This window comes from Lytechinus pictus, chromosome 13 (genome assembly GCF_037042905.1).
Source record: "Lytechinus pictus isolate F3 Inbred chromosome 13, Lp3.0, whole genome shotgun sequence".
Lineage (NCBI taxonomy): Eukaryota > Metazoa > Echinodermata > Echinoidea > Temnopleuroida > Toxopneustidae > Lytechinus > Lytechinus pictus.
Genome location: NC_087257.1, coordinates 29,742,829 through 29,769,745, shown reverse-complemented (window position 1 = coordinate 29,769,745; position 26,917 = coordinate 29,742,829). Strand labels below are relative to the sequence as shown.

Here is a 26,917-nt window from a genome sequence, read left to right as displayed (position 1 = left end):
TAGTAAATATTCTGTTGCTTTTTTTTTATTGAATTGTTACAAAGTTAGTAATTTTTTTAACCATGAATTTAGCTTTTCCTTAAATATGATGAAATTTGGAATCTGTACCCCCTTGTTTTTTAACTTTGCCAAACAATCACATCCTGATGAGGTTATAAGGTTGTGGAGACAGTCATCAAAATTTGACTTTGCTGTGCAGTGTAATATTAATTTTTATTTTCATTTCAGGTCGAACAGTGAATTTAAGATGTGTGGTATTTGGGCATTGTTTGGGAGTGATGTGGATGTCCACAGACATCTAGGGAGTGCACTAAAGATTGAACATCGTGGTCCTGATTCGTTTCGGGTTGAGAGCATCCCAAAGTTTAACAACTGCTGTCTGTGTTTTCATCGTCTGGCCATCGTTGGTAACATTTTTGGGATGCAGCCGCTCCGCATCAATGGATTCCCTCATCTCACATTGCTCTATAATGGAGAGATCTACAACTATCGTAAGGTATTTAGTGCCATTCTGGTTCATCTTACTTAGTTTACATATAATGTACTGTAATGCATTTGATCTACTTCTAAGATGATCTCATACTATAAACCCATTTGGTCTGCTATCTACAGGGGTGCGGAACCGCACTTTTTTCCAAAAACCGTGTACAAAAACGTAAAGATAACCATCTGATTATGATTTTTTGCATGGTCAGCCCCCCCCCTTTCAGCTCAGCCCCCTTCAAAACCGTTCCTCGGCGCCCCTGATCTATTTGCTTTAATTATTGTTTGGTCGACACTATACCTGCTTAGTCTAATTCTCATTTTCAATTTTCACTTTTTAGTGAATATTCTAGACAAACTGGTAATTAGACCAAGTGATTCGTATTAAAACCAAAAGGTTGTAGATCTACTTGCAGTTTAAGGTTGGAAAACATTATGTATCCATTGTGTACTATTTGCATACGTGTTTCATAAGCTCTATATCCATGGAGCATGCATCCGTCCACTGATTTCATTTTTTGCCCATTTTGTCTATTGTCTGTAGATGAAAACGGATGGAGCCACCCTGAAATTTTACTTTTCCGCTGTATCCATTATGAATACGTTTTGTGTCCATTGGCAAGCGGGACCAGACTTTTACAGAGAATTGACTCTTTTTATCATCTCTTGAAATTACAATGTGAAGCACTTCAAACCTTGACTCAGACTCACAATTCTGCTAGACATTCAAAGGCTAACCTTGTTTTTATTGAGTCAGAATTCATGTGTTTTTCAACAGATATATGATGCAAAGTTGTAAATCATAAACAGGAATAAGTTTGAGGGTGTTTTTCATTTTATCTGCCTTAAGTACCAACATATGGAAACAATTACTTTTTTCAGATGCACTATGGCCAAAAAAGAAATAGGAAAAGAAAAACACAGGTGCAGGCTGGGCTGGCTGGCAGAAAAAGTTCACAATTGATGAACTGTAATGTAGAACAAGCAAGAGGAAATATTACATACTTGTATGATAAGTGTATATTATCAATGAATTGAATTAATGGTACAAACATATGGTAGACCTTGATACATATTATTGTTGTCATTATTATTATTGTTATTTTTATATATTATGTTGATTATTATTTTATTATTTTATCATCATTATTGTTATTATTATTATTATTCAGCAAAAAAAAAAAAAAAAACTAGATAGACAAAGGAAGGAAATTGACATAATTCTGTATACATTTGCCTTGGAAAGTTGGGGACGAAAAAAAAGTAAACTAAATATCTGTGACAAATACCTTCCACCCCAATTCCAAGGGGAAGAAAGAATATAATGGTGGAACTATCATAACTGTATATGAAGTACGCAATGATTGTTATTGCCTGTGACCTTTAATTGTGTTGTTAGTTTTGAATTTACAAATCAATATTTTGTTTGATAATGACAGCTGAGTGAGGTGTATGGTTTCCCAATGCAAAGCAGTGTTGATGGTGAGATTCTTCTACATCTATATATCAGAGGAGGAATAGAGTATGCAGCTTCAATGGCTGATGGTGTCTTTGCTATGTGCATTGTTGATACAGCCAACAGACAGGTAAATAATCAATATTGCTATTGATCGACTCACTTTTACTACCACAACTATTCCCAACTTTCAAAATAAATTAAATATGCATGTTACAATCAAATAATAATGGTACAAAATAAAGATCAGTCTGGAAACAAATATTGAGTTGTTTTAGAATGAAGTACAATGGCCTATAATGTTGAAAATGTTGTGGAATGCTGAAAACTACTGTTAAAGCTGACAATCTCTTATAAACACAGGTCTACAATCAAATAATACTATATTTATCCAACTAATGTTTATACTTAAACCTTTGCACGCTGACATTATTTTTTTGGGGGAAAATAATGACAATTGTTTCCATGTTATTTTCTTAAATTCAAGATTTCCATATTACACCATTGAAAATTATTATTTTTAGATGTTATCCAAGAACTATTACCTTATATTAGCTTATCTAATATGAAGGTAGGGGAGAAAACTAATTATTATGATTGTTGAATTTAATTGTACAAGTGTGCAAGATTGCAACATCAGCGCGAAAAGGGTTGGTGTCTGAACTACCAGGGACTTGCCAGGGACAAAATGGGCTTGGGTAATATATTGACTACAGTTTAATTGTTAATCATGTCCGAATGATTTGGTGAACCGTCTTTTCACACCAATTAACATAATTTTGCTTTGAATTAGCAATCCCCTTCCATATGCTGCCATTAGAAGTAATAATAATAGTATCCCTTATGAAGTGAACAATGTCCTTCATAGTCCAGTGATTTTCATGATCTCCCCCTGTGACAGTGAGCTTTCATTATTGTTTCCATTCCATCGCTTCTCACGATACAAATCTGTCTCGCCTGGCATGGATTCACATGTGATATCAACTTGGTTATGAGAACAATCATGTCATGCCACATTCTTCTTTGCAGTTGATGGTATAAAAGCATTTGACAAAATGATTATATCAAATCTTCAACAAACAGTTGATTGTCACACTCGTGACAAATTATGTCATTCACATTACTATAATACAGAGCAAAATTTGTTCATGTACCTCATACATTTATAAAGTTTAGATTGTCTTGAGAATTGTCCATTATTAGAAAACTTATTCTCATTAAAAAAAAAATTATTGTATACATGTTTAATCAATGTATGTAGTCAAGTTGGATGTTATGTCTTTTTCGGTTTTGTGTTCATGCACACAAAAGACATGTACACAACCCATGATTATATATGGCACTCTATTGCTGATTGGCTTTTTAAAAATCTCCATTTGAGCCTACAAGTAAAATCAATCTTAATATTTTGAGATGCACTTTATACAGTGTATGTTTCTTATTAGTGCCCTTCATATTGTTTATTTTCTAATCACTTTTTTTAGACGTTGATTTTTCTTTTCATATCTTCTTTTATTTCTTAATCAGCACCTACATGTATTTTGGTGTACTCTTTATTATTCTGTTCTTATTAGTTTGATATCATTCTGTTGTTATCAACAAATCCTTTTTTACCACTTCTTGGCCCATTTAACCAATACTTTTTAACTATGGTAATTGTAGTACATTGGATAAATCGCCTTGGAAACCCTGAATTTGAGATTAGCTTTTGAACACTGTTTTATTGATATTAATTTGTTACATTACATTGTTCCAAGGCAGGTATTATTATGAGGACGCAGTATCCAGGGTTGTCTCAATTCGATTAACATTGTGACGTATAGCACTGCGCGATTCAAGGACGCATACAAAAACGTGTAGAATACGCGGATGTTAGCTCTCTGCCTTATTGCCCACTACATGTCCACGCATTCCTTTATAGCGGGCAATAAATTTTTCTGTGGTTAAACAAGTGGAAACTTATTGACCAACCACTTTATCAGTCTTAAGCAGGCAACAATGTATTAAAGTTGCCCTGCTCAGATGTCTGATACGGTTAATAATATATTCTGTTAAACAGACTAATTTCTTTGGTTGTTTATTTTCTTTGTACCGTATCTCATTTCTGTGTTAGGTACATCTTGCCCGTGACACCTATGGAGTGAGACCAATATTTTATCTTGTCAACGAGGATGGATTCATGGCTTTGAGCTCAGAGGCTAAGGGTAATAGGTTTTGTATGGATGTATTTTTGACAGAAATTGATTTACAAATTAGACATTAATTCAATCAAATGAACAACACTACCAATTCTATTTCTATCCCTTCATGGCTCAAAATCAAGATGAAAAGGAAAATTTGAAATTTGAATGTACCAATTAACAAAATTGTTTATAGCTTATCATAAAATGGATAAACACATACATATATTTACCGGAAATCTTAAAATGATAGCTAAAGAAATCCGACAGTACACCAATGCAACTATTTAAAGCAAGGTATGTTAATGTAATATGCAAGAGAACTTACAAGGGTACATTAAAATGAGGTACAATCACATTTTGAGCATTTTTTGTTTTATTTTTCAAAGGTCTCCTTGGTTTATTACATGGCTGTGATGACCGTGATGTCACAATCAGACCCTTCCCTCCTGGCCATATCCAGAGCTTCAATCTCCTTCCTAGTGGTAAGGTATCTCCATTAGAACTCAAGCTATTCCATTCCTTTGAGGAAACTCCAAAATGGGCATCAGTAGAGGGCAGCCTTCAACCATCAGGTAATTATATTGCTAGTTCTTCTACATCCACTTTGTTTACTTTGTATTAGGTCTCAACCCACATAGACTAATCCTAGTTCTTCTATATCCAGTTCCTTTTACTAACTATTTGGTCCAAGTATTGCTTAGCCCATTTACCACTTTGTGTATTCTAGTTAGGTATACTGTTTTTTCACATGGTAGAGCACCACTAGTCTTTATGATTGTATGAACAGATAATGAACCAAATATTTGTGAATGTCACATTGTGAAAAAGACAGTAGAGAATGGACCATCCGGTCATTAGATTATAACAGTGAGCCCAAGTGACTATCATCCCAAGTGATGTTTAAACCAAGTGACTATCATACCAAGTGACTATCGTACCAAGTGACTATCATACCAAGTGATGTTTAAACCAAGTGACTATCATACCAAGCGATGTTTACACCAAGTGACTATCATACCAAGTGATGTTTAAACCAAGTGACTATCATACCAAGTGATGTTTAAACCAAGTGACTATCATACCAAGCGATGTTTAAACCAAGTGACTATCATACCAAGCGATGTTTACACCAAGTGACTATCATACCAAGTGATGTTTAAACCAAGTGACTATCATACCAAGTGATGTTTAAACCAAGTGACTATCATACCAAGCGATGTTTAAACCAAGTGACTATCATACCAAGCGATGTTTAAACCAAGTGACTCATACCAAGTGATGTTTAAAGCAAGTGACTATCATACCAAGCGATGTTTAAACCAAGTGACTATCATACCAAGCGATGTTTACACCAAGTGACTATCATACCAAGCGATGTTTACACCAAGTGACTATCATACCAAGTGATGTTTAAACCAAGTGACTATCATACCAAGTGATGTTTAAACCAAGTGGAGAATTGAACAATCTACTTGTAGACCAAGTGAGACTTTCAGGTATGGTAGAGATTATAAGACAATGATGTATATTCAATGGCAATGTTGAAATGTATTTCAAAATCTAAGCATATTGTGTTGGAAGCATCAAAATCTTATAAAAACTCAAATATTAAGAATGAAAATTAATTGATTAATGTGGGACATTATCGCTTTAAAGAAGTATATTTCTTTTGCAAGCAGATTTTAAAGTTAATTGAAATTAAAAATATGCAATACAAAATCATATTAGTATTCACAATATCTTATGTAAATCTTTTATTAGATGAGGACATCCATGCTAACATCCGTGCTTTATTCACTGAAGCAGTAAAAAAGCGAATGATGAGTTCACGTCGTATTGGATGCATGTTGTCAGGTAAATATACTTGTGAATAAATATAACAAATCTAAGAAACTCCAGCTCGAAGATGAGCATGCTTAAATGATATTAGAGCCAATTCAAATGTTTCTTGACAAAATAAGTGTCACTATTCAAACTTCAAAATTGTATTATATGTTGACTTTTTAAATGATGTTTGAAGGTTTGCATGGTGGTATGAACAATCACAGAAGTGGTTTACGATACATCTCTAAAGTCATGGAAGGACTGAGATAAAAATTAGGAAGAAGACTATCTTGAATTGAGTTTAGTCCTTATAAGGAATGCGAACGAGACGGAAGTGGAAACCTTGAGTTGTAGGCAGGATGAGAGGCTTGACTAGATGTCTGGTTGAGTTAGAGAGGTAAGAGAGGCTTGAGTAGATGAGAGAAGTCTGGTTGTAGTTGGCGAATGGCGCTGGTTGAGAATAGAGAGGTGAGAGAGGTTTGAGTAGATGAGAGAAGTCTGGCTGTAGTTGGTGAATGGAGCTGGTTGAGTTAGAGAGGTGAGAGAGGTTTGAGTAGATGAGAGAAGTCTGGTTGTAGTTGGCGAATGGCGCTGGTTGAGAATAGAGAGGTGAGAGAGGTTTGAGTAGATGAGAGAAGTCTGGCTGTAGTTGGTGAATGGAGCTGGTTGAGTTAGAGAGGTGAGAGAGGTTTGAGTAGATGAGAGAAGTCTGGTTGTAGTTGGTGAATGGAGCTGGTCGAGTTAGAGAGGTAAGAGAGGCTTGAGTAGATGAGAGAAGTCTGGCTGTAGTTGGTGAATGAAGCTGTAGAGCAGGAGCATGAGAGAAATCTTCATGCCTGGAGAGAGTTTCATGAAAGGATTTGTCAGACGTTTTATCCAACAGTTGCCATACCAACAGTGCCTCTCGACCAATCAGAATCAAAGAAAGTTGTCAGATCTGAAAACTTGTCGGACAAAAATGTTGATGAAACGCTCCCCTGATGACAGACAGTCAACCTGCCCCAAACTTTGAGATTTCTTTCCTGCTCATGCTCTACAGCTCCATTACCTGACTAAAGCCAGGCTTCTCTCTTCTCAAGCCTCTCTCATCTTTCCAAGTCAACCAGCCTTCTCATTGTGCATAATACTCAAGCTGTTTACAGTCCTTTCAAGGACTACACTCATATTCTTTATAAAGATAGTCTTCTTTCTAACCTCTACTTTGCCTCTCCATTTCACTTCTACCAATATCCACTTTATCTCGGTCCCTCCAGGACTTTACACATGATTAACCATAAACCACTTGTGATGTTATAGATATGTATTTAATGATTTATATGGTAGAAATGTATTGGGGTCATGAGGTGAAAGGTCACAGAGGTCATACAGATTAAACCTACCTGAACATTAATAGTTCAGCACTGCTTCTACTACCGTATATGGCTTTGCATAATGCATCGCACTTGTTAGTTGAAGCTGATGTATGTTATTTTGAAATTAATCTAATTCGGCTATAACCTGTTTTACTTACTTGGATTTACTTGGATGTTGAGACGTAAAGCAATATGCTTATGTGCCCCTCGTTGAGGGGCACACCATACACATTTTTTGAAACACCAAGACAAAACATTTTTTGCAGAACTTTTTATAGAACAGTATTTAAACAAAGTAGTCCTTTTCAGGACTAGCTTATCTCAAAGGAGAATGTGCCAAACATGTTCACCTAGTTTATATTTATCTCATTATTAGGTGGTTTGGATTCTAGCTTAGTATCATCCCTTGTTATGAAGCAGATGGTTGCAGCAGGAATGGAGTATCCACTTCAAACATTCTCAATTGGAATGGAAGGCAGTCCTGATATTGTTGCAGCCAGAAAGGTAAACTATCCTTAATATCCTCTTCAAACCCTCAATTGTAATGGAGGGCAGTCCAGGGTCCCGTTTCATAAAGGACTTGCAACTGTTGTAACTTTGCCATTATGGCAACTACCATGGTAACCTTGATTTTGATTGGCTGCTGAGCCCTGTTGCCATAATGGAAAAGTTACAACAGTTGCAAGTCCTTTAAGAAACGGGACCCTGATGTTGTTGCAGCCAGAAAGGTAAACTATCCTTAATATCCTCTTCAAACTCTCAATTGTAATGGAGGTCAGTCCTGATGTTGTTGCAGCCAGAAAGGTAAACTATCATTAATATCCTCTTCAAACTCTCAATTGTAATGGAGGTCAGTCCTGATGTTGTTGCAGCCAGAAAGGTAAACTATCATTAATATCCTCTTCAAACTCTCAATTGTAATGGAGGTCAGTCCTGATGTTGTTGCAGCCAGAAAGGTAAACTATCCTTAATATCCTATTGACCAAACATGTTTTGGTTACTTTAGGCTGGTTGTTTGTCACATTGCTAGTGATCTTTTGTAAGATTTTGTTCCTTTTAAGACAACTCCAAGGTCAAGTCCACCCCAGAAAAATGTCGATTGAATTAATAGAGAGAAAAAAAAAACTAGTATCATGCTGAAATTTTCATCGAAATCGGATGTAAAATAAGAAAGTTATGATGTGTTAAAGTTTCACTTATTTTTCACAAAACAGCATTATGCACAATTCAGTTAAATTCAAAATGAGAGAATTGATAATGTCCCTCGCTCAATATTTCTTTTAATTTTTATTGTTTGATTTATACAATACTTCAATTTTTACATATTTGACAATAAGGTCCAATTTTACTGAAACATATAGTTTTTAAAAAATATACCGGTAGTATTAAACAATGCTAATTTCACATTTTCAGGGAGGAATAAATTGTTGTTTCACTGACAATGAGGAGAATATTTCATACAATGAAATAAATAGTGGATAACGTAATCAATCTCATTTGCATACGGACCAGGATGTACGTTTCGTGAAATTAAGCAAAATTTTAAAATGTCATAACTTTTATTTTACATCAATTTTGATGAAATTTTGCTTGTTGGATTTTTCTTTTATTATTCAAATCTACTTTTTATTGGGTTAGACTTGTCCTTTAGTCATGTTTAAGTTGAATCACTTGGGTCCATAGAAATCTATTCAACGTGGGAGATATTTGACTTAGAAGAGATACATGTATATAACACGTATTTTGCATAATCTTGTCTAATAAATTACTTTGACTTATATGGAAGGTTTTTATCATTAATAGAAATGCCCTTTGACTCAACAAGTTTATGTTTACTCCATTCAGGTTGCTACTCACATCGGCAGTGAACATCATGAGATATCATTCACTCCTGAAGAAGGTATTGAAGCAGTTGAACATGTGATAAAAGCTATTGAGAGTTATGATATCACCACCATCAGAGCTTCAGTTGGTAAGGATATGTTTATTTTTTGGGGAAAAATTTTAAGTGGTATGATACCGTTATCTTGATGAATAATTATCTTGCCATTTTTATCTCTCCTTAAGCCAGGCTCACACCTTTGGGTTTCAAGCTGCATGTTGCTGCTTTAGAAAATAAAAGTAATATGAAGCACTAAAACTATGTTGATGTTGCTTGCTGTTGCCTGTTCTCTCACATCCTTGTGCGTCCTTGCCTGCTTTTGCTCATTACCAATTGTCTTTGCCTTTATGAATGTTTGTTGCTTTTGGTTGCGGATGTTTACAAATTTTCAAGCTGCCGAGCTAGTATGAAATACCTTTGCGGTTTTCTGTGTATTGACCTTGTATTAGCTCATTTCATTGTGCTGTGTTAGGGTTAGTCTGCGTTTGTTTACGTTGAGTACATCCACAGCTGAACGCAAGCCCAAAGCACAACGGTATGAGCCAGGCTGTAAGGATTTAATTTTTGAGTGAATGAGCAACCAAAACTTAAATCTTCTGTATGTATTATCTATCTCTTATGTTATGTGTGTTACAGTGTATATATATAAATCTTATGCTTTATGTGTTATCTATCTTATGCTATTTGTGCTATTTATCTCTTATGCTATTTGTGTTATCTGCCTCTTATGCTATTTGTGTTATCTATCTCTTATGCTATATGTGTTATCTATCTCTTATGCTATATGTGTTATCTATCTCTTATGCTATATATGTTATCTATCTCTTATGCTATATGTGAATATCTATCTCTTATGTTATATGTGTTTATATATATATATCTCTTATGCTATTTGTGTTATCTCTCTCATGACATATGTGTTATCTCTTATGCTATTTGTTTATCTATCTCTTATGCTATATGTGTTATCTATCTATTATGCTATATGTGTTATCTATCTCTTATGCTATATGTATTATCTATCTCTTGTTATACAACTCCCATGAATGTTCTGTAATCTGATTGGTCCAAATCAGATCACATGATATTCAGCGAATTGCACTATTGCATCAAAAAGTTACTGTAGCATTAGGGTCAATTCAACATGGTTTTCTACCAATTTCTACGTGCAGTCATCAATTTATTGACGTCTATTTGAATATTTGTATTGGTTTGTGTTTTCTTCTTTCAGGCATGTATCTGGTAGCACGTTACATCAGCAAAGAAACAGACACCATTGTTGTCTTTTCTGGTGAGGGTTCTGATGAGTTAGCCCAGGGATACATCTATTTTCACAAGCAACCTGATGCATCTGCTGGTGATGATGAGAGTAGGAGGTTGTTAAAGGATCTATATCTGTATGATGTACTGCGGGCAGACAGGACCACCGCAGCTCATGGGTAAGCTTATGCTCTTCAAATTGGCAGCAATATGCATCAGCAGCATTTAATAGCATTCTACAGTGTAGAACACATTATTATTAGTATGCAGCCTTTAGCACTCTACAGTGTAGATTACATTATTTTTAGTATGCAGCCTTTAGCATTCTACAGTGTAGATCACATTATTATTAATATGCAGCCTTTAGCATTATACAGTGTAGATCACATTATTCTCGACCTTTCGTTTGAGGACGCGCACGCTTATTTACGATGGTAGTTGATTTTGGAAGAGACTTTTTGGGCCCGTCATCATGGTCGCAAAACTCTGTCCTGCAATGCAAATTGTGTGACATGAGATTATTTTTTTCGTTTCGCATCTGCGACGGAAACATTCAATATGCGTTTCGTGTGCAAAATTCTGGTTGCTACTATGGTAACAGCGATATATCCGATTGAGGACGACTTTCCAAAGCCACATTTGACTCCTCCTAGAGCTCGAGAGGCCGCCCGGGGGGCCCACTTCCATTGATTAGTGGATACCAGGAGCGAACACGCGTTAAAGGGGACAGAGTGGGCAGGTTACTTATAGGCCTATGTAACGTAATAAGGGTGTCAAAACGATGTTTAAAATGCTGAAAAAAAGGGATATATATCCAATACTTGTAGGGTTTTACGAGCCAAATACTTGTTAAGAGATGCATTTTCATAATCTGGAAAAGAATTGCTTCCCTTGTTAAGGGTACTTTTCGAAACCTCATGGTCGTGCCTGGTATCCACTCATCAATGGAAGTGGTCCCCCCGAAATTTGAATCTAATCCCCCATTTCTGGGGAAAGTAAAACATAATGCCCATTACATCGTGTGCGAGAGGCATATCGTTTGTGTAGAAGGAGTAAACAAAAGAAACAAAAGAAGCAAAGAAACAAAAGAAACGAGTTCAAACGTATTGCATATGCTGTGCACATATCAACGCGTGCAAAATTTTCGGCTGAAGAGGTTGATCTGACCCATGAAATCAATTGCCAGTGATCCACCAATAATCCACATTAAATGTAATATCGATTCGATGGACTGTAATGATCTATATCTAAAGCCTTCATTCAGTAAGTTTTTCCTCACTCAATATGTACTCAATTTGTTTGAAAAACCACTTTCTTATCCATGTCATAATCTATTTTAGGTCCTGCATTTCGAATATCTCCAGCCATCAGTCGTAATATACATGCATGTATGGTGGGTGTCGCGGAAAAGGATTTTGCACACGAAAAGCAGATCTGTAGGGCCTGTAACCCCCCTGTAACACAAAGCTTAGCATTGATTGTAGAGCAGTTTTCTACGTTTGATTCTATTGACTATAATGCACAATCAATCTTAAAAATCAAGTGTATGATTAAGCGTTAACTTTTGTGTTAGGTGACCCTAATATTAGCGTCCGTGAGGAATGCGAAAGGTCCCAATTATTAATATGCAGCCTTTAGCATTCTACATTGTAGATCACATTATTATCAGTATGCAGCCTTAACCCTAAACAGGCCGGGGGGGGGGGGTTGAATCAACCCCCCCTCAACATTTTCTATGATCATTCCGCCGCGCGAAATTTTTTGACCGCGCCACTCGCAGAGTATATACTTTAAGTCTCGCGCATCTTTTGAGACCAAATTTACGACGCCCGGGTACGCGGTTCCGAAATTACGCAACATTTTGTAAGTGCATGTCAGACCAAAAATTGTTCCAAAACGTGATTTTGTGTACAAAGTCAATGCAAATTGAGTTTTCTCATCTTATTCATAAAGATATGATTATTTTTACTTTAAACAGCTGAAATCCATTGATTTTAGCATAATTATGCTTCAAAAAGGTTGTGCAATAAATCTGGTGAAAAAAACAAAGAAAAACAAAAGGTTGAAAAACAAAGAAATACATCAGAAATTGATTTCCTGACCGAAATTTTTTTCAATTGCGATTGTTAAGAATGGTACAAAGAATATACTTACCACAAATTAGCATTCTAGGAGCTTTATTTAGTGAATTAGAGCAAAAAGTATGATTTATGCATAAATTAGCATAATTAATTCATATAAAATAAAATCTCATTGTTTTGGAAAATTTTACCATACAGCCTTGTAGATTACATCGCACACTACCAGCATGCACATTTTTGCGGCGCTCGCGCGATCGGCAGCCGAGATCTCAGGGGGGGGGGGGGGTTGAATCAACCCCCTGGCCACAGAACAGCCAAAAAAGCCCGGCCTCGTTAGGATTAAGCACTACAGTGTAGATCACATTTTAATTAGTATGCAGCCTTTAGCATTCTACAGTGTAGATCACATTGTTCCCGAGCTTTTGTTCGAGAACGAGAACGCTTATTTACAACGGTATTTGATTCTGGAAGAGACTTTTGGGCCCGTCGTCATGGTCGTAAAGCTCTGTCCTGCAATGCAAATTGTGTGACATGAGATTTTTTTTCGTTTCGCATCTAAAACGGAAACTTCAATCTGCGTACCATGTGCAAAATTCTGGTTGCTACTATGGTAACAGCGATATATCCGATTTAGGACGACTTTCCAGAGCCACATTTCATTCCGCCCAGAGCTCGAGAGGCCGCCCGGGGGGCCCACTTCCATTGAAGAGTGGATACCAGGCGCAACTACGCGTAAAAAGGGAAAGAGTTTTTTTACGTTACGTATAGGCCTATATGTAACGTTATAAGGGAGTCAAAAACGATGTTTGAAATACTGAAAAGGGGGATATATTTCCAATACTTGTAGGGTTTTACAAGCTAAATACTTGTTAAGAGATGCATTTTCATAATCTGGAAAAGACTTGCTTCCCTTGTTTAGGGTGATTTTCGAAACCCCATGGTCGCGCCTGGTATCCACTTATCAATGGAAGTGGTCCCCCCGGGAACTTGAATCTAATCCCCCATTTCTGGGGAAAGTAAAATTTAATGCCCATTACATTGTGTGCTAGAGGCGTATCGTTTGTGTAGAAGGAGTAAAAAAAAGAAAAAACCCCGCAAAATCGACTGAAGTTCAGACGAATTTGGCCTACTGCATGCTGTGTACATATCAATGCGTGCGAAATGGTTTCGGCTGGAGAGGTGATCTGACCCATGGAATCAATTGCCAGTGATCCACCAATAATCCACATTAAATGCAATATCGATTCGATGGACTGTAATGATCTATATCTAAGCCTTAATTCAGTAACTTTTTCCTCACTCAATATGTACTCGATTTGTTTGAAAAACCACTTTCTTATCCATATGTCATAATCAATACGATGATGACTATCAGTCGTAATGTATACATGCATGTATGGTGCGGGTGTCGCAGGAAAGAATTTTGCACACGAAAAGCAGGTCTGTAGGGCCTGTAACCCCCTGTAACACAAAGCTTAGCATTGATTGTAGAGCAGTTTTCTATGTTTGATTCTATTGACTATAATGTACAATCAATCTTAAAAATCAAGTGTATGATTAAGCGTCAACTTTTGTGGGGACCCTAATATTAGCGTCCGTGAGGTTTGCGATAGGTCCCAATTATTAGTATGCAGCCTTTAGCACTCTACAGTGTAGATCACATTATTATTAGTATGCAGCCTTTAGCATTATACAGTGTAGATCACATTATTATTAGTATGCAGCCTTTAGCATTCTACAGTGTAGATTACATTATTATTAGTATGTAGCCTTTAGCACTCTACAGTGTAGATTACATTATTATTAGTATGCAGCCTTTAGCATTCTACAGTGTAGATCACATTATTTTTAGTATGTAGCCTTTAGCATTCTACAGTGTAGATCACATTATTATTAGTATGTAGCCTTTAGCACTCTACAGTGTAGATTACATTATTATTAGTATGCAGCCTTTAGCTCTCTACAGTGTAGATCACAGTATTATTGGTATTGGGTGTCAGTTTTAATAAGAAGGGAATGAATATTTGCTAATCCCAGAAAGGCATTGGAAATCCCTGCAACAAAGACATCTTTTAAGGGAAAGCAAATTTGATATACCATCAAGAAATTATTTGGCAGGTCCTTGCCTAGAGGAACTGTCAGGCCAGGAAACAGTGAGTTAACGACTTTAGTTTTTAGATATTTCCAGTGGCATTACAGATCTCTAACACTAGATGTTCAAATGGTGTCAAATTTTTTACTTAAATAATTTAATTCCTTTAAATAATTTCCAAGCTTTTCAGCTTGTAATTGCTAGTTGTGAAGATTCTGGTGTCATTTTAACATTTTGAGTTTTTTCACATCATTCCTTTAATAGCCTTGAGCTGCGATGTCCATTCCTTGATCACCATTTCACCTCCTACTTCCTGTCCTTGCCAAAAGAAAAACGATGCCCAAAGAATGGAATTGAGAAGTACCTATTCCGCAAAGCATTTGATGACACTGATCTCTTACCATCAGAGATCTTATGGAGACCTAAAGAAGCTTTCAGTGATGGAGTATCATCCATTCAGAAGTCATGGTATGAGGTCCTACAAGAACACATTGAAACCCAGGTTTGTACAAGATTTGCAAGCTCTCAAAATCCACAATAAAAATGAAATAGAAAGCAAAAAATTAATTATTTTTATTGTTATCCAAAAGTTGTTCAGTCTGACATTCATGGGGAAAAGGTGGACACTTTTTTCATATTTTCTTCAAATGTAGCTGTCTTCATTGCATTATCCATTCTCATGATGTTTCAACTGAAGTTGGCTTTTGTGTTGCAAAGATTAAGCCTCCCCCCCCCCCAAGAAAAAAAAGTTCCAATAGTTTATCTAACTTAACCCTATTCCCTATTTTAACTGAGCTATTTCAGACCAAGATATACAGGGAGGGGGGGGTCAATTTGACCCCTGCCCTGAGACCTCGCCCGCTGATTGCAGGTTCACCGCTAAAATTTGCATGCGCATAGTGCCGAATGTAATCTACGAAGACTGTAGTAACATTCAAAAAAAATTAATTGCTTATAATTTTATAATTTTTTATTAATTATGCAAATATGCGTAGGAAATTTGCCACAATATTTTTTTGTGTATACACGTTTTTGCCTTTAACTCACTTTATACAGTAAGTAGAATGCCAATTTTTAGTAGTTTTTGTAGTTCTTGTGTTTTTTAACCAACTGTTGCTTTTTATAGTTTTTATGAACTTTGTTGGGGACAATTTTGTGATCATAAATAACTTAAAATAAATCCATCTAAACCAACAACAGTAAAAATAGTCATGATACATTAATGATTTTTGGTTGAAAAACACAATTTGCATTGATTTTGTACACGGAATCACGTTTTTGTGCAAATCTGACATGCGCTTACTAAATGCTGCGTAATTATATACGGAACCGCATACCCGGGCTTTGCAAATTTAGTTTTTAAAAATGCGCAAGACTTGAAAGTAAAACTTTTAAAATATCTGCATAGTGAAAATCATTTAAAACCTCTGGAATCTATTGGACTTTGGCCAATTTTTACTTGAAGATATAAGTAGCTCATGTTATATGGTGTGCAATAGTCCGCAATGGTGCATTTATTTGAGCGATTATTTGACATGCGCTGACATTAGTATGGATCAATTTGAATATGATTTTTTGTTATTTACAGGTAACTAGCAGTCAACTAGAGGATTCTCCAAAGCGCTTTCCTTTCAACCCTCCCCGCTCCAAGGAAGCATATTACTACAGACAGGTGTTTGAGAAATACTATCCTGGACGATCTGATTGGATTCCTTATATCTGGATGCCAAAATGGACTGGTGCAACTGACCCTTCTGCTAGAACCCTGAAACATTATAAAGAATCAGAAGTCAGTGACAAAGAACCATTGGAAGCACAGTAGATGGGCCAGGTAACACTCTGTTTGACTTAGTAGACTTACATGGGCTATATGCCTCAGTCTAATCTGTTGTAAATCTGCTCGACTCAGTAGACTTACATGGGCTAGTCTAATCTGTTGTAAATCTGCTCGGCACAGTAGACTTACAAGAGGTATATACAGTGCATCCAAAAAAAAAACTATACACTTTTGAGATGGCTGCCAAATCAAAAATATATCACTTTCGAGGAAACACTTATACCCTATGTTTCAGTGGGCAGTGCTCGCTCAAGCATGAATAGTTTTCCAACTTTTTGGTGTCATTTGAAAGAAGAATTTATTGGCTTTCCATATATACAAGTCTTTCCCCCAAAAGTGATATATTTTTTTATTTGGCAGCCATTTCAAAAGTGTTAAGTTTTTTGGGGGAGACGCACTGTATAGCATATGCCTCAATTTAATTTTTAGAAAATTTGTTTGAATCAGTAGACTTACAAGGGGTATGTATTGCATATGCCTCAGTCTTTATCTTTAGTAAATCTATTGGGACTCAGTAAACTTACAAGAGGTATATATATAGCATATGCCTCAATTTAATCTTTAGAAAATTTGTTTGAATTAGTAGACTTACAAGGGGTATGTATTGCATATACCTCAGTCTAATTTTTAGTAACTCTGTTTGACTTGGTAGAAATTGGTCTTGCAAGAGGTTTATATGGCACATTTTTCATAATCTGGGCTAAGATTTAGGAAATAAAAAGAAATACAAATATCTGACTTGAAATATTATACTTCATGAACTGACCATGTTTCTGGAAAGTCATAATCAATAACTACATGTAAATGATGGAACTCTCTTGTAAAGCATGCTTTTACCCAATAAATTTCATTATTATGTTGCATATTTTAAAAGCTATCTGAGATTAATGCATAGAGTAGGTGCAATTTGAATTCAAGCTTTACACTTTCAATGTTTTTGTTTCTTTCCTGATTTTCTTCTTTATCTATCAAATAGATAATATTGTAATGATTTTAGGGATAAGATTATACTTTTGTATCTTCTAGTTATTTACAAAAAAAGTTATTTAGTTTGGGTGATTGTTACTTAAACACTTAAAATGGATGAGAAGGTTCAAAGAGGTTTAGTAACTTTTAGAGAGGAAATTCCAATTGAAATTCAGAGTAAATAATGCAGGGATTAGCTTTGATAGAAAAAGTGATTTTTTTTTTAGTAATCCCATGTTTATGTTATGCTGTTGTTCCATAGGCAAATTATTTCAATGATCATATGAACCACCAATTTTTCTTTTAAAGTGGATCTTACCTAATAGGTATAAAAGTTATATGCAGGAATGAGCTTTAATAGAAAAAGTGATTTTTGTTTTAGTAATCCCATGTTTTATGTTATGCTGTTGCTCCATAGGCAAATGATTTAAATGATTATATGATCCACCAAGTTTTCTTTTAAGGTGGTTCTTACCTTATAGGTATAAAAGTTAGTCATAAAAGTCATAAATAATTCCAATGCAGTATGAGAAATAATGAGTTGCCTTTTGATGTGTATGTGTGTGTGTGTGTGTAAATACTTTCTATAGGCAGGTGAATCCATGTGTATGTGTGTGGAGCGTTGTGGCCCAGTGGATTAGTCTTCTGACTTTGAAACAGAGGGTCGTGGGTTCGAATCCCAGCCATGGCGTAATTTCCTTCAGCAAGAAATTCGTCCGCAGTGTGCTGCACTCAACCCAGGTGAGGTGAATGGGTACCTGGCAGGAATTTATTTCTTGAAATGCCACCCCGCTGTAAAAGGCTGCGGGGCTAAAGCCAGGGTAATAATATCCAAGTCCTTTGGAAGCGCATAGGGACGTTATGACATAATGTGATATGCGCTATACAAGAACTGCGTTATTATTATTATTATGTGTATGTGTGTGTGTGTGTGTGTGTGTGTAAATATATTCTATAGGCAGGTGAATCCAGGCAGAGGTGCAAGATATGACACACACTTCTCCTATAATTTGAGAATCACCATTTAACTTAAAGCTAAATTAAACAATATTGTCATCTGTGCACCCTGTATTTTCTTTTTTTTTTAGTTGTATGACTATTATTGAGGAGAGAGATCATGTATTGTATTGTGTTCAAAACACATTTGACTTTGTAACTGGTAGTTTAGACTCCTATTTTGTAAATAATTTGCTTTGTAAAGGCTTATAGAGCTATTTAATCTAAAACTGATTATGTCATTGACAAAATGGGAACACCAAGAATCACAATCTTTCAATTCATGTTAAAGGACAAGTCCACCCCAACAAAGTCTTGATTTGAATAAAAAGAGAAAAATTCAACAAGCATAACACTGAAAATATCATCAAAATCGGATGTAAAATAAGAAAGTTATGACATTTTAAAGTTTCGCTTTATTTCACAAAACAGTTATATGCACATCTCGGTCGGTATGCAAATGAGGGAACTGATGACATCACTCACTCACTATTTCTTTTGTATTTTATTATATGAAATATGAAATATTTTGATTTTCTCGTCATTGTCATGTGTAATGAAGTTTCATTCCTCCCTGAACACGTGGAATTTCATTATTTCAACATTTTGTGCTTCAGGCAAGGAGGTCCTAATCAGCAAGTTCGTAAAAAATTTGAATATTGTATAATTCAAACAATAAAAAACAAAAGAAATAGTGAGTGAGTGACATCATCGACTCTCTCATTTGGATGTAACTGGCTCGTTCTTATAACTATTTTGTGAAAAATAAGCAAAACTTTGAAATGTTATAACTTTCTTATTTTACATCCGATTTTGATGAAAATTTCAGCATTGTGCTTGTCTGATTTTTCTCTATTGATTCAAATCAACATTTTTCTGATGTGGACTTGACCTTTAAACTTTGATTTGTGTAGTATTGCTTGATTTATCACATGGGTGTTATTTATCAGAAAAAATGTAAGATAGATTTACATGGTATAATGACTACTAAAAAAATGGGGTGGGGGTTGGGTGGGCTCCACTTCCCACACCTTTTTTTCCATGTTCAGGTCCCCCCTCCTATTTTCAGGCTCAGCCCACCCTCACTTTCATTACCATTCCACAACCCCTGCATTGTAAGTTTAGAAGGATTCTGTTTTAACTTCAAAATGTGTTTTGGAATATTGCTCGAGGTATATTGAGTTTACCCATATGCCTACATCCTGCGAAAGGGCGAAGTCTATGAATGGGTTTATTCCGTCATAATACATATACAGTGCGTCCCAGAAAAAACGAAACCGAGATTTAGCGATGATTTATCATAACATAATCACAAATAAAATGGACAAATGACCTACCAATGTAAAGCTTAGAATCTCCTCTTTCATCTGATATTAATTAGATTATTTCTCCCTCACGCACGAGTGAGCAAAAACAATTTGAAGAGGGGATACCAAAAAGTCATTTGGCGGGTTGTATCTAGCTTTCAAAAGGAAAACTACATTTTTTGAAAGTTCAATATCTGCTCTTTAATTTGATACCTCAATTATAGAAAATGGTCAAGAAATAACAAAGTTCTGGTTATTTGAAATAAGGCTTGAATTTCAATAATTTCATAAAATTAAGAGGTTTTACAGGCTAGCGTTCAAACTCACTGACACTCCGTTTTGTTTACGATCAGCCATGCATTAAGTCTTTTGTTAACCATGCGATAGCTTCTGTGGGAAACCGGTGAAAACAGTTTATTTAATGAAATTATGGAAATTCAAGCCTTATTTCAAATAACCAGAACTTTGTTATTTCTTGACCGTTTTCTGTAATTGAGGTATCCAATTAAAGAGCAGATATTGAACTTTCAAAAAATGTAGTTTTCCTTTTGAAAGCTAGATACAACCCGCCAAATGACTTTTTGGTATCCCCTCTTCAAATTGTTTTTGCTCACTCATGCGTGAGGGAGAAATAATCTAATTAATATCAGATGAAAGAGGAGATTCTAAGCTTTACATTGGTAGGTCATTTGTCTATTTTATTTGTGATTATGTTATGATAAATCATCGCTAAATCTCGGTTTCGTTTTTTCTGGGACGCACTGTATAGTCGTAAAGACGAAGGTAGAGGGCGTTAAGGCGCATTACGAACATTGAAAGAAGAAGAAAAAATCGCCTTAAACACAGATGTAGAGAAATATATACATATATATATACATACATATATATACAGTATATATTTCCAGTCCTTTTAACTTCCTATTTCTTCTGCGCCTCAGCTAAGTCATAGATATCTGGTGCATTATGAATACTGTGTTTATTGTTCAATACTCTAAATGGTCAATATATTTTTGATTTTCCTACAGACCTATTCTTTGTGAATAAGGTATCCTACCCATGATAATTGTGTTGGGTGAGAGTCCACACAAATTTGACTCTCTTAAATCACATGTGCTTGAATTATTTTTGTTTTATCCATGCACCTTTTCTATGTTTTCTTTTAATTTTTTTTCCATTTATATTGTTTTATTCAACATTTTTTCCTCTCCATATATTGGCACTTTATTCTTGGAGTTTGGGAGGAAGTGATCAGATTTTTGCCAAAGTGAATAAAAAAGAGAAAGACCAAGGATATAATTATCATATGCTTTTATTTTATTATTTTGTCAGGAGCTCAAATAATATACTAGTATTGCTCTGAGTTATATTTATCTCCCCTCTGAAATATACAAAAATGTTACAGGTTTTACAACATTTTTTTATGTCCCTGAAGGAGAAATAGTTTCAATATAAAGCTCGATGTGAAAATAGAAGAAGAAGATCCATGTATTCGAAATTTGTAGTATTTCTCAATTTTCTATTAATTGGCTGATGATGTAATTATCTAATAATATTGTGCTTGTCCAAAGAACAGGTAATATATTTTTATTATCTTGTGTCACAGTGGGATTTGTGTGCTCTTACATTTTTTTTAAATCAATATTTATTAACATTGTCCAATTTATTCTTTCCAGCATCTTGAAATTGTTGTAAATAGGTCAACAGGGTCTCCTTAAATATTTGTGTGTTGTCATGGTTTTATTTCAATCTTCAATGGAATATACGTTTACACCCTATTATATTTACTATCAGCAGGACCTGATATACATAAACTTTAATGTTTGATTGATTGAAGTTTTTGAACTTTTGAAAATGGAGGGTGGGAGGTGTCATGTTATGACATGCAACTTTTAATGTTAATGCAATCATAAATAATATTTAATTTGCTTGGTTATAAATTGTTTTACTTTTCTTACCTTGTATTCATAGATGTGGTGAAAGTAATTATTTGATTGTTAAGCTTGTATTATCATAGCCTCTTACCACACAATAGCTATCATACTGTGAATAAAGTTACACTTCTGGATTCAAGAATCTATCATTCACACACATTATTCTCAAGAGAGATTATAGAGAGAAGGGCGGAACAAATTAAAAGAATCATCTGTTCATGTCATTGACATAATCATGTGTATTGTAAAAGGGGCAAATATTCAGAATTTCAGATGTGTTTTGAATTGTATTGTTACATCCTCTATTATTTCACATTTTATTTTCAAAATATTAACAAGGTTGCACAAACATTTTTTCTGAAATATTATTTATTCAAAAGCATGTCCTGATATTTTTTTTCATATCATGTAATTAGAATTGCTGATGTAGAAATGAATCACTAGCGTAATTTCTGTCTTGTTGACTTGCAATAAAACGGGATATTCAGTATTCCACTATCTGCACAAAAACGGACTCCATTTTCTTCATTTGGTTTTAATTATAAGTTTATTTTGTCTTTCTCCACTTAATCTCATTTTCTTTATCCCATTATGTATTTTGAACATGCTTTTTGTAACAATTATTTCTACTTCTTGTATATTGTTTATATGTTTCGTTTGGGCCCCCCCCCCCCCATCACACTCATATTTTGACTACTCTTTCTCCCTCACTGTCCCTTTAAGTCAAAGCGCTCTTTCGTCTACTTAATATCACTTTTCTCCTTCCTCTCATGCCATTCATTTTATTTCCTTCCATGCACTTTCCATCTTAGATTCCTTTTTTTTTTATTATCATGATAATCACGATCATTCATACTCCTACCCTCCTTCTTTTTTTGCACCTTCTCCTTCTCTTTATCCTCCCCTGAATTAATAGTTATTACGTAAAATAACGCGTATTGTTTTTTTTTATGTTTAGTTTCGCAATAAAAAATTAACTTTTTATGAATGCAAAACAAAGGCGCTTACACATAAAAATGGAAAAAGTGATAACTCCTTAAATACTTAAATGCTCTTACCTTATCTGAAATAAAATTAAAAAAACATAGCAAATATAAAAGAGAACAAGGATAATGCCTGTCAACACCGTGGCCAAAGACGCACAAACCTTTCAATTTTTCTGGAAATGCTTTTAGAAATACTACATTTGGATATCTTTGTATGTATTTCAACAGCATTATAATGATCGCGGAGGTCACCGAAACAGTTTGATATGGAACATTAAGAAAAGAATTCTAAAATGGATTGTGATCAAGCATATTTTTATTGATACCAATCACGCCTTCATGCTGTATAAAAAAAAAAAACCCATCTCAATACTACCATATTTCATTTGAATTGAAAGCATTTCTGATTTTGATTCGGGAAGTCCATACAACAATTTCAACTCAAGGCAACAATATCGCGGTTAGTCACTTAACGGCGAGGAAAGTATAATCATACTTGATAATGCCGCCAAAATACTCACTTCCCTTTTCTATTTTCCTTGAGTGTAAATACAATGAAGAGTTTTCATTGTAATTTTTTTTCATTGAGGAATCTGAAATTTAAAAGCACATGAAAAGTCCAGCGAGAAAATGTACACGGGGTCTTTTCACAGAAGCAATGAGGAAATATGTTCAAATGAGCTCTCTCTCTCTATATATATATATATCTTGACATCTTGTATGGGTTTTTTTTCTTCTGTTCGAATTTTTTTAAGATTTACCGCTTCCATTTTTTTATACTGAAGTACACCTTGAATGAGATTACCAACCTAACAGTTTTAAACTTATGTATTGTGACTTTCGAACTACTTTTACACATATAGTTTGGTTTATACGAAGTAGAGCCTATACGATTTATGATGAATTCCGTTTGAAGTGCCATTTGAAATATCTGTACAAAGATGTATTACATGTATTGAAAGCATTCCACTCCTGCTTGTGACGTTAACAGCGTTCGGCACACTTATTTTCCTACTTAAGTTAACTGCATAAGGCTTACACTTCGAGGGGGAAGGGGTCATGGAAGTAGCTGTCGTACTTTTTTTAACCTCTTAAGCTAATTTTTACCGATGGTTACTATGGTAAAAGTAACTCTCAGCTAATCAAAAATAAGGAAAGTTGATAGCTGTGCCAACTTGTCAGAAAACGAGTGCTGATGAAATACCACCTCGAGTTAACTCAACTCAATAAATATATATACACAACAAAAAGAGTAAGTCCCCCCTTAAACAAACATCCATAATTTCCGAAGCAATGGGAGTTTTTAATATTTTATTTTTACATGAGCGTGTAGGTAATTTTATAAGCTACCCTCTTAGTGAATGTTGCGGACGTATTTTATGTCATGCTTCAGTGAGCACCGCCAGAAGGCAAAATTGTCACTTTTTAAAAGTCACAAGCCAAATATCATGACTTTGATTCCATTTTGTTGGAACGAATTCCATATTCTTATGAAAAATCGTCTGAAGACTTTTAAAAGCTATTTTCTAAAAGACGATACTACGTTTTTTGGATAAATTTCACGGTTGGATAAACACAAGTCAAAATTTGCTATAATTATATTTTTTTACACATCTCTGTCGAAAATTATCGAATATGATGACATTTATTTAGGGAAGAGTATCTTCAACAATATTCTTCATTTCACGGTTCAATAAACATTTAATGTCAAACAAAAGTACGATTTTCAAATATCATAGGCAGGTATTGTTTTATTTTGGAAACTGAAATTATCTTTTTTTCCGTTATGTTTATGACCGATCAACATGCTTCAATGATTCAAAGGCGTTTAATTAAACATTCACGCTTGAATGAACATGTGGAATGTGTATTAGCTCCTTTTTACGTTATTAGAAAAATGCAATTGCTAACTATGGATATCTGTCACAAACCTTCTTGCATACTTCATTTGATTTGATTTTTATGAAAATCCCGATGTTTAATGCTTCAGTGAGCACGCAATATTAGAAAATTATGCAAATAAGAAAGTTCAAGGCCTTAATTGGCAACACTCTGTGTCGTATCGAATGATTATTGTGATGTGCGCGCCTTTTGGAAAGTTTCACTTTAAAGCCATGTGCGAAGTTTCATGAAAAAAAAATGTTGGCAGAAGTAACAAAAACCGTCCATGACAAACCCTCATTTTACTTTTGTTAAAATTTTAATTTCCTCTCCCATTCATTCAAAATGGAACTTTTTTTCAAAACAGCCTTTAGCAATATCATATTGCAGTAATGTTGATCAACCTATGGGCAGAATTCTGTGCAAAAATGAAATCGATTTGTTTATTTATGGATGGGTGAGCACGCATCAAAGGGGTGGGATGGCATCTTTAAAGTCACAGGCTCATTTTGAGGGGTTATAAAGTGAACAATGGGGGCAAATTCAGTTTCAAATGTGACTTCATTGATGTCGTTTTTATCATCCATCATTTTTATCACCACATACTTTCCGAACTTTTTACACTTTCATGGTTGAGCGAGCACACTTAAAAACGTAGGAAGGAATAATCTTTATATTGCAAAATGCATTCTTTTTCAAACAATTTCTCAGGATCAGTTGAATTTATGGACTAATCAATGATGGATCCAGACTTTGAAAATGGGGGGGGGGGCGAGAAATTGGGGGAGGGGAGCCACTAACATTTTCCAATTTTAACATGTTTTTAGTTATAAAGGGTATTACAATAAACACCTATGATGATACGGCACAAATAATTGTGTTCACTCAACCCTGAACATACGTTATCAAAATTTTGTGTGGAGTGGGTAAATGATGGATAATAAAATAGCTTTATCACCAAACTTCACCAAAAACAATCTTCGCCCAACTTTGTATAAACACAATCTGAAAAACGACTCTTGTGACTTAAACAAATTGTCATTTTTAATTCAATCTTTGATTACTCATGCATGACTCAACCGATCAATCTAATCTTTTCAATAAGTTTGAAAAAATATCATTCAAACGAATAGATTAATCCGGGTATGTCAATTTTCTTTCAAATCTTGAACAACCTCGCTCTTTCAATCCATACAAACTAAATTACAACAAAAATCCAATTTCGTTTAACTACATATTTATTGAAATGTTTACTACATAGGTACAACGCACAACTAGACTTAGAACATGTAGAAAGTAAACATTGCTTGTATTTAGAGGCCTACCCACAAATTATTCTTTTGATTTTCGTTAATTGAGCTTTTCGGAAAATGTTGAACTGTTAAGCATGTTTTTCTTTATCCCGATTCAAATTATATAAATGAGCACATGGTAAAGATAACTGTATTTGGTTAAACATATAACTATACATGGATATTCTCTGATCCTATTTTATATTTACACATAATCACTTAGATCATTCATGCACTTAATATATAATGGTTACAATACATGCATATTTCACGTTTTAAAAGATTTCGAGATTCAGCCTCGGCTGCTATGAAATCTTCCTAATAAACAATCTAAATACAATTTATTCAATTCAAATATTGAACTTTTTCATCGTGATTTTTTTTTATATAAAGATAAATGTAGATATCATCACATCCTAATAACAATTTTTACAGCAGCCTACAAGTGTGGGTTGTCGTAAATTGCAACCTATTTATGTTTGCAATGGTGCAATCAACAAATCAATATAAAAGTGGATTTCTTTTCTACTGGTAGGTACTCAGTCGAAATCTCGAAATCAAGATAATGTCCATATATTATTGCTTAAAACATAGTAATGGAGCCATTGAGTGTAGGATTTGTAGCGGAATGTTAAAACCCAATAGAAACATCTAATAAAGAATCAAGTTATTAACATTACAATAACCGAATTCGATTGAGTAACAACTGAACAAGGAAGTAGTCAACCGAAAAATATATTAGTAAATTATTAACGTTATTAATTTCAAAATATTTACGAGGCTCTTACATTACCCTAACATTACCCTTACATTACACAAGATTCAAACAGTTATTCTCCCACACAATATATGGACATTTTACACTCCCTAGGGAAGTAATTCCAGCTAGCCGCCATGTCAAAATGCTGGAAAGCTACAAGGGCTTTTATACTGAGTACACCAGGATTGAAAGTGACAAACTGTGGATCAGAACCACTACACCGCTGCTTTTCCAAAATATTATGCAATGTTTTTCCACTGATTCAATAATATTCAGAACGCGACCAGTTATATACAGGCAGTTCACTTCCATTTGATAATTAGAGGGTAGATAATAAACTGGGATAAT

General features: G+C 34.7%; 1 protein-coding gene across 1 annotated transcript; it reads left to right on the top strand.

The window, feature by feature from the left end:
* Positions 1 to 204: 204 nt before the first annotated feature.
* LOC129274196 (asparagine synthetase [glutamine-hydrolyzing]-like) lies at positions 205 to 18,353 on the top strand. Its single transcript, XM_064109002.1, has 10 exons — positions 205 to 496; positions 1,923 to 2,069; positions 4,053 to 4,143; positions 4,509 to 4,694; positions 5,884 to 5,976; positions 7,675 to 7,802; positions 9,144 to 9,270; positions 10,412 to 10,619; positions 14,878 to 15,115; positions 16,202 to 18,353. Exons 1-10 carry the CDS (start codon positions 248 to 250, stop codon positions 16,433 to 16,435), a joined length of 1,701 nt encoding a protein of 566 aa, XP_063965072.1. The 5' UTR covers positions 205 to 247; the 3' UTR covers positions 16,436 to 18,353.
* The last annotated feature ends 8,564 nt before the right edge of the window (positions 18,354 to 26,917 follow it).

Excerpts from the sequence above, each read along its gene's own strand:
- LOC129274196 (XM_064109002.1), top strand. The coding sequence starts at position 248 with ATGTGTGGTATTTGGGCATTGTTTGGGAGTGATGTGGATGTCCACAGA. Across the intron at positions 497-1,922 it reads AGATCTACAACTATCGTAAG|CTGAGTGAGGTGTATGGTTT; the intron begins GTATTTAGTGCC and ends TGATAATGACAG. Across the intron at positions 5,977-7,674 it reads TATTGGATGCATGTTGTCAG|GTGGTTTGGATTCTAGCTTA; the intron begins GTAAATATACTT and ends TCTCATTATTAG.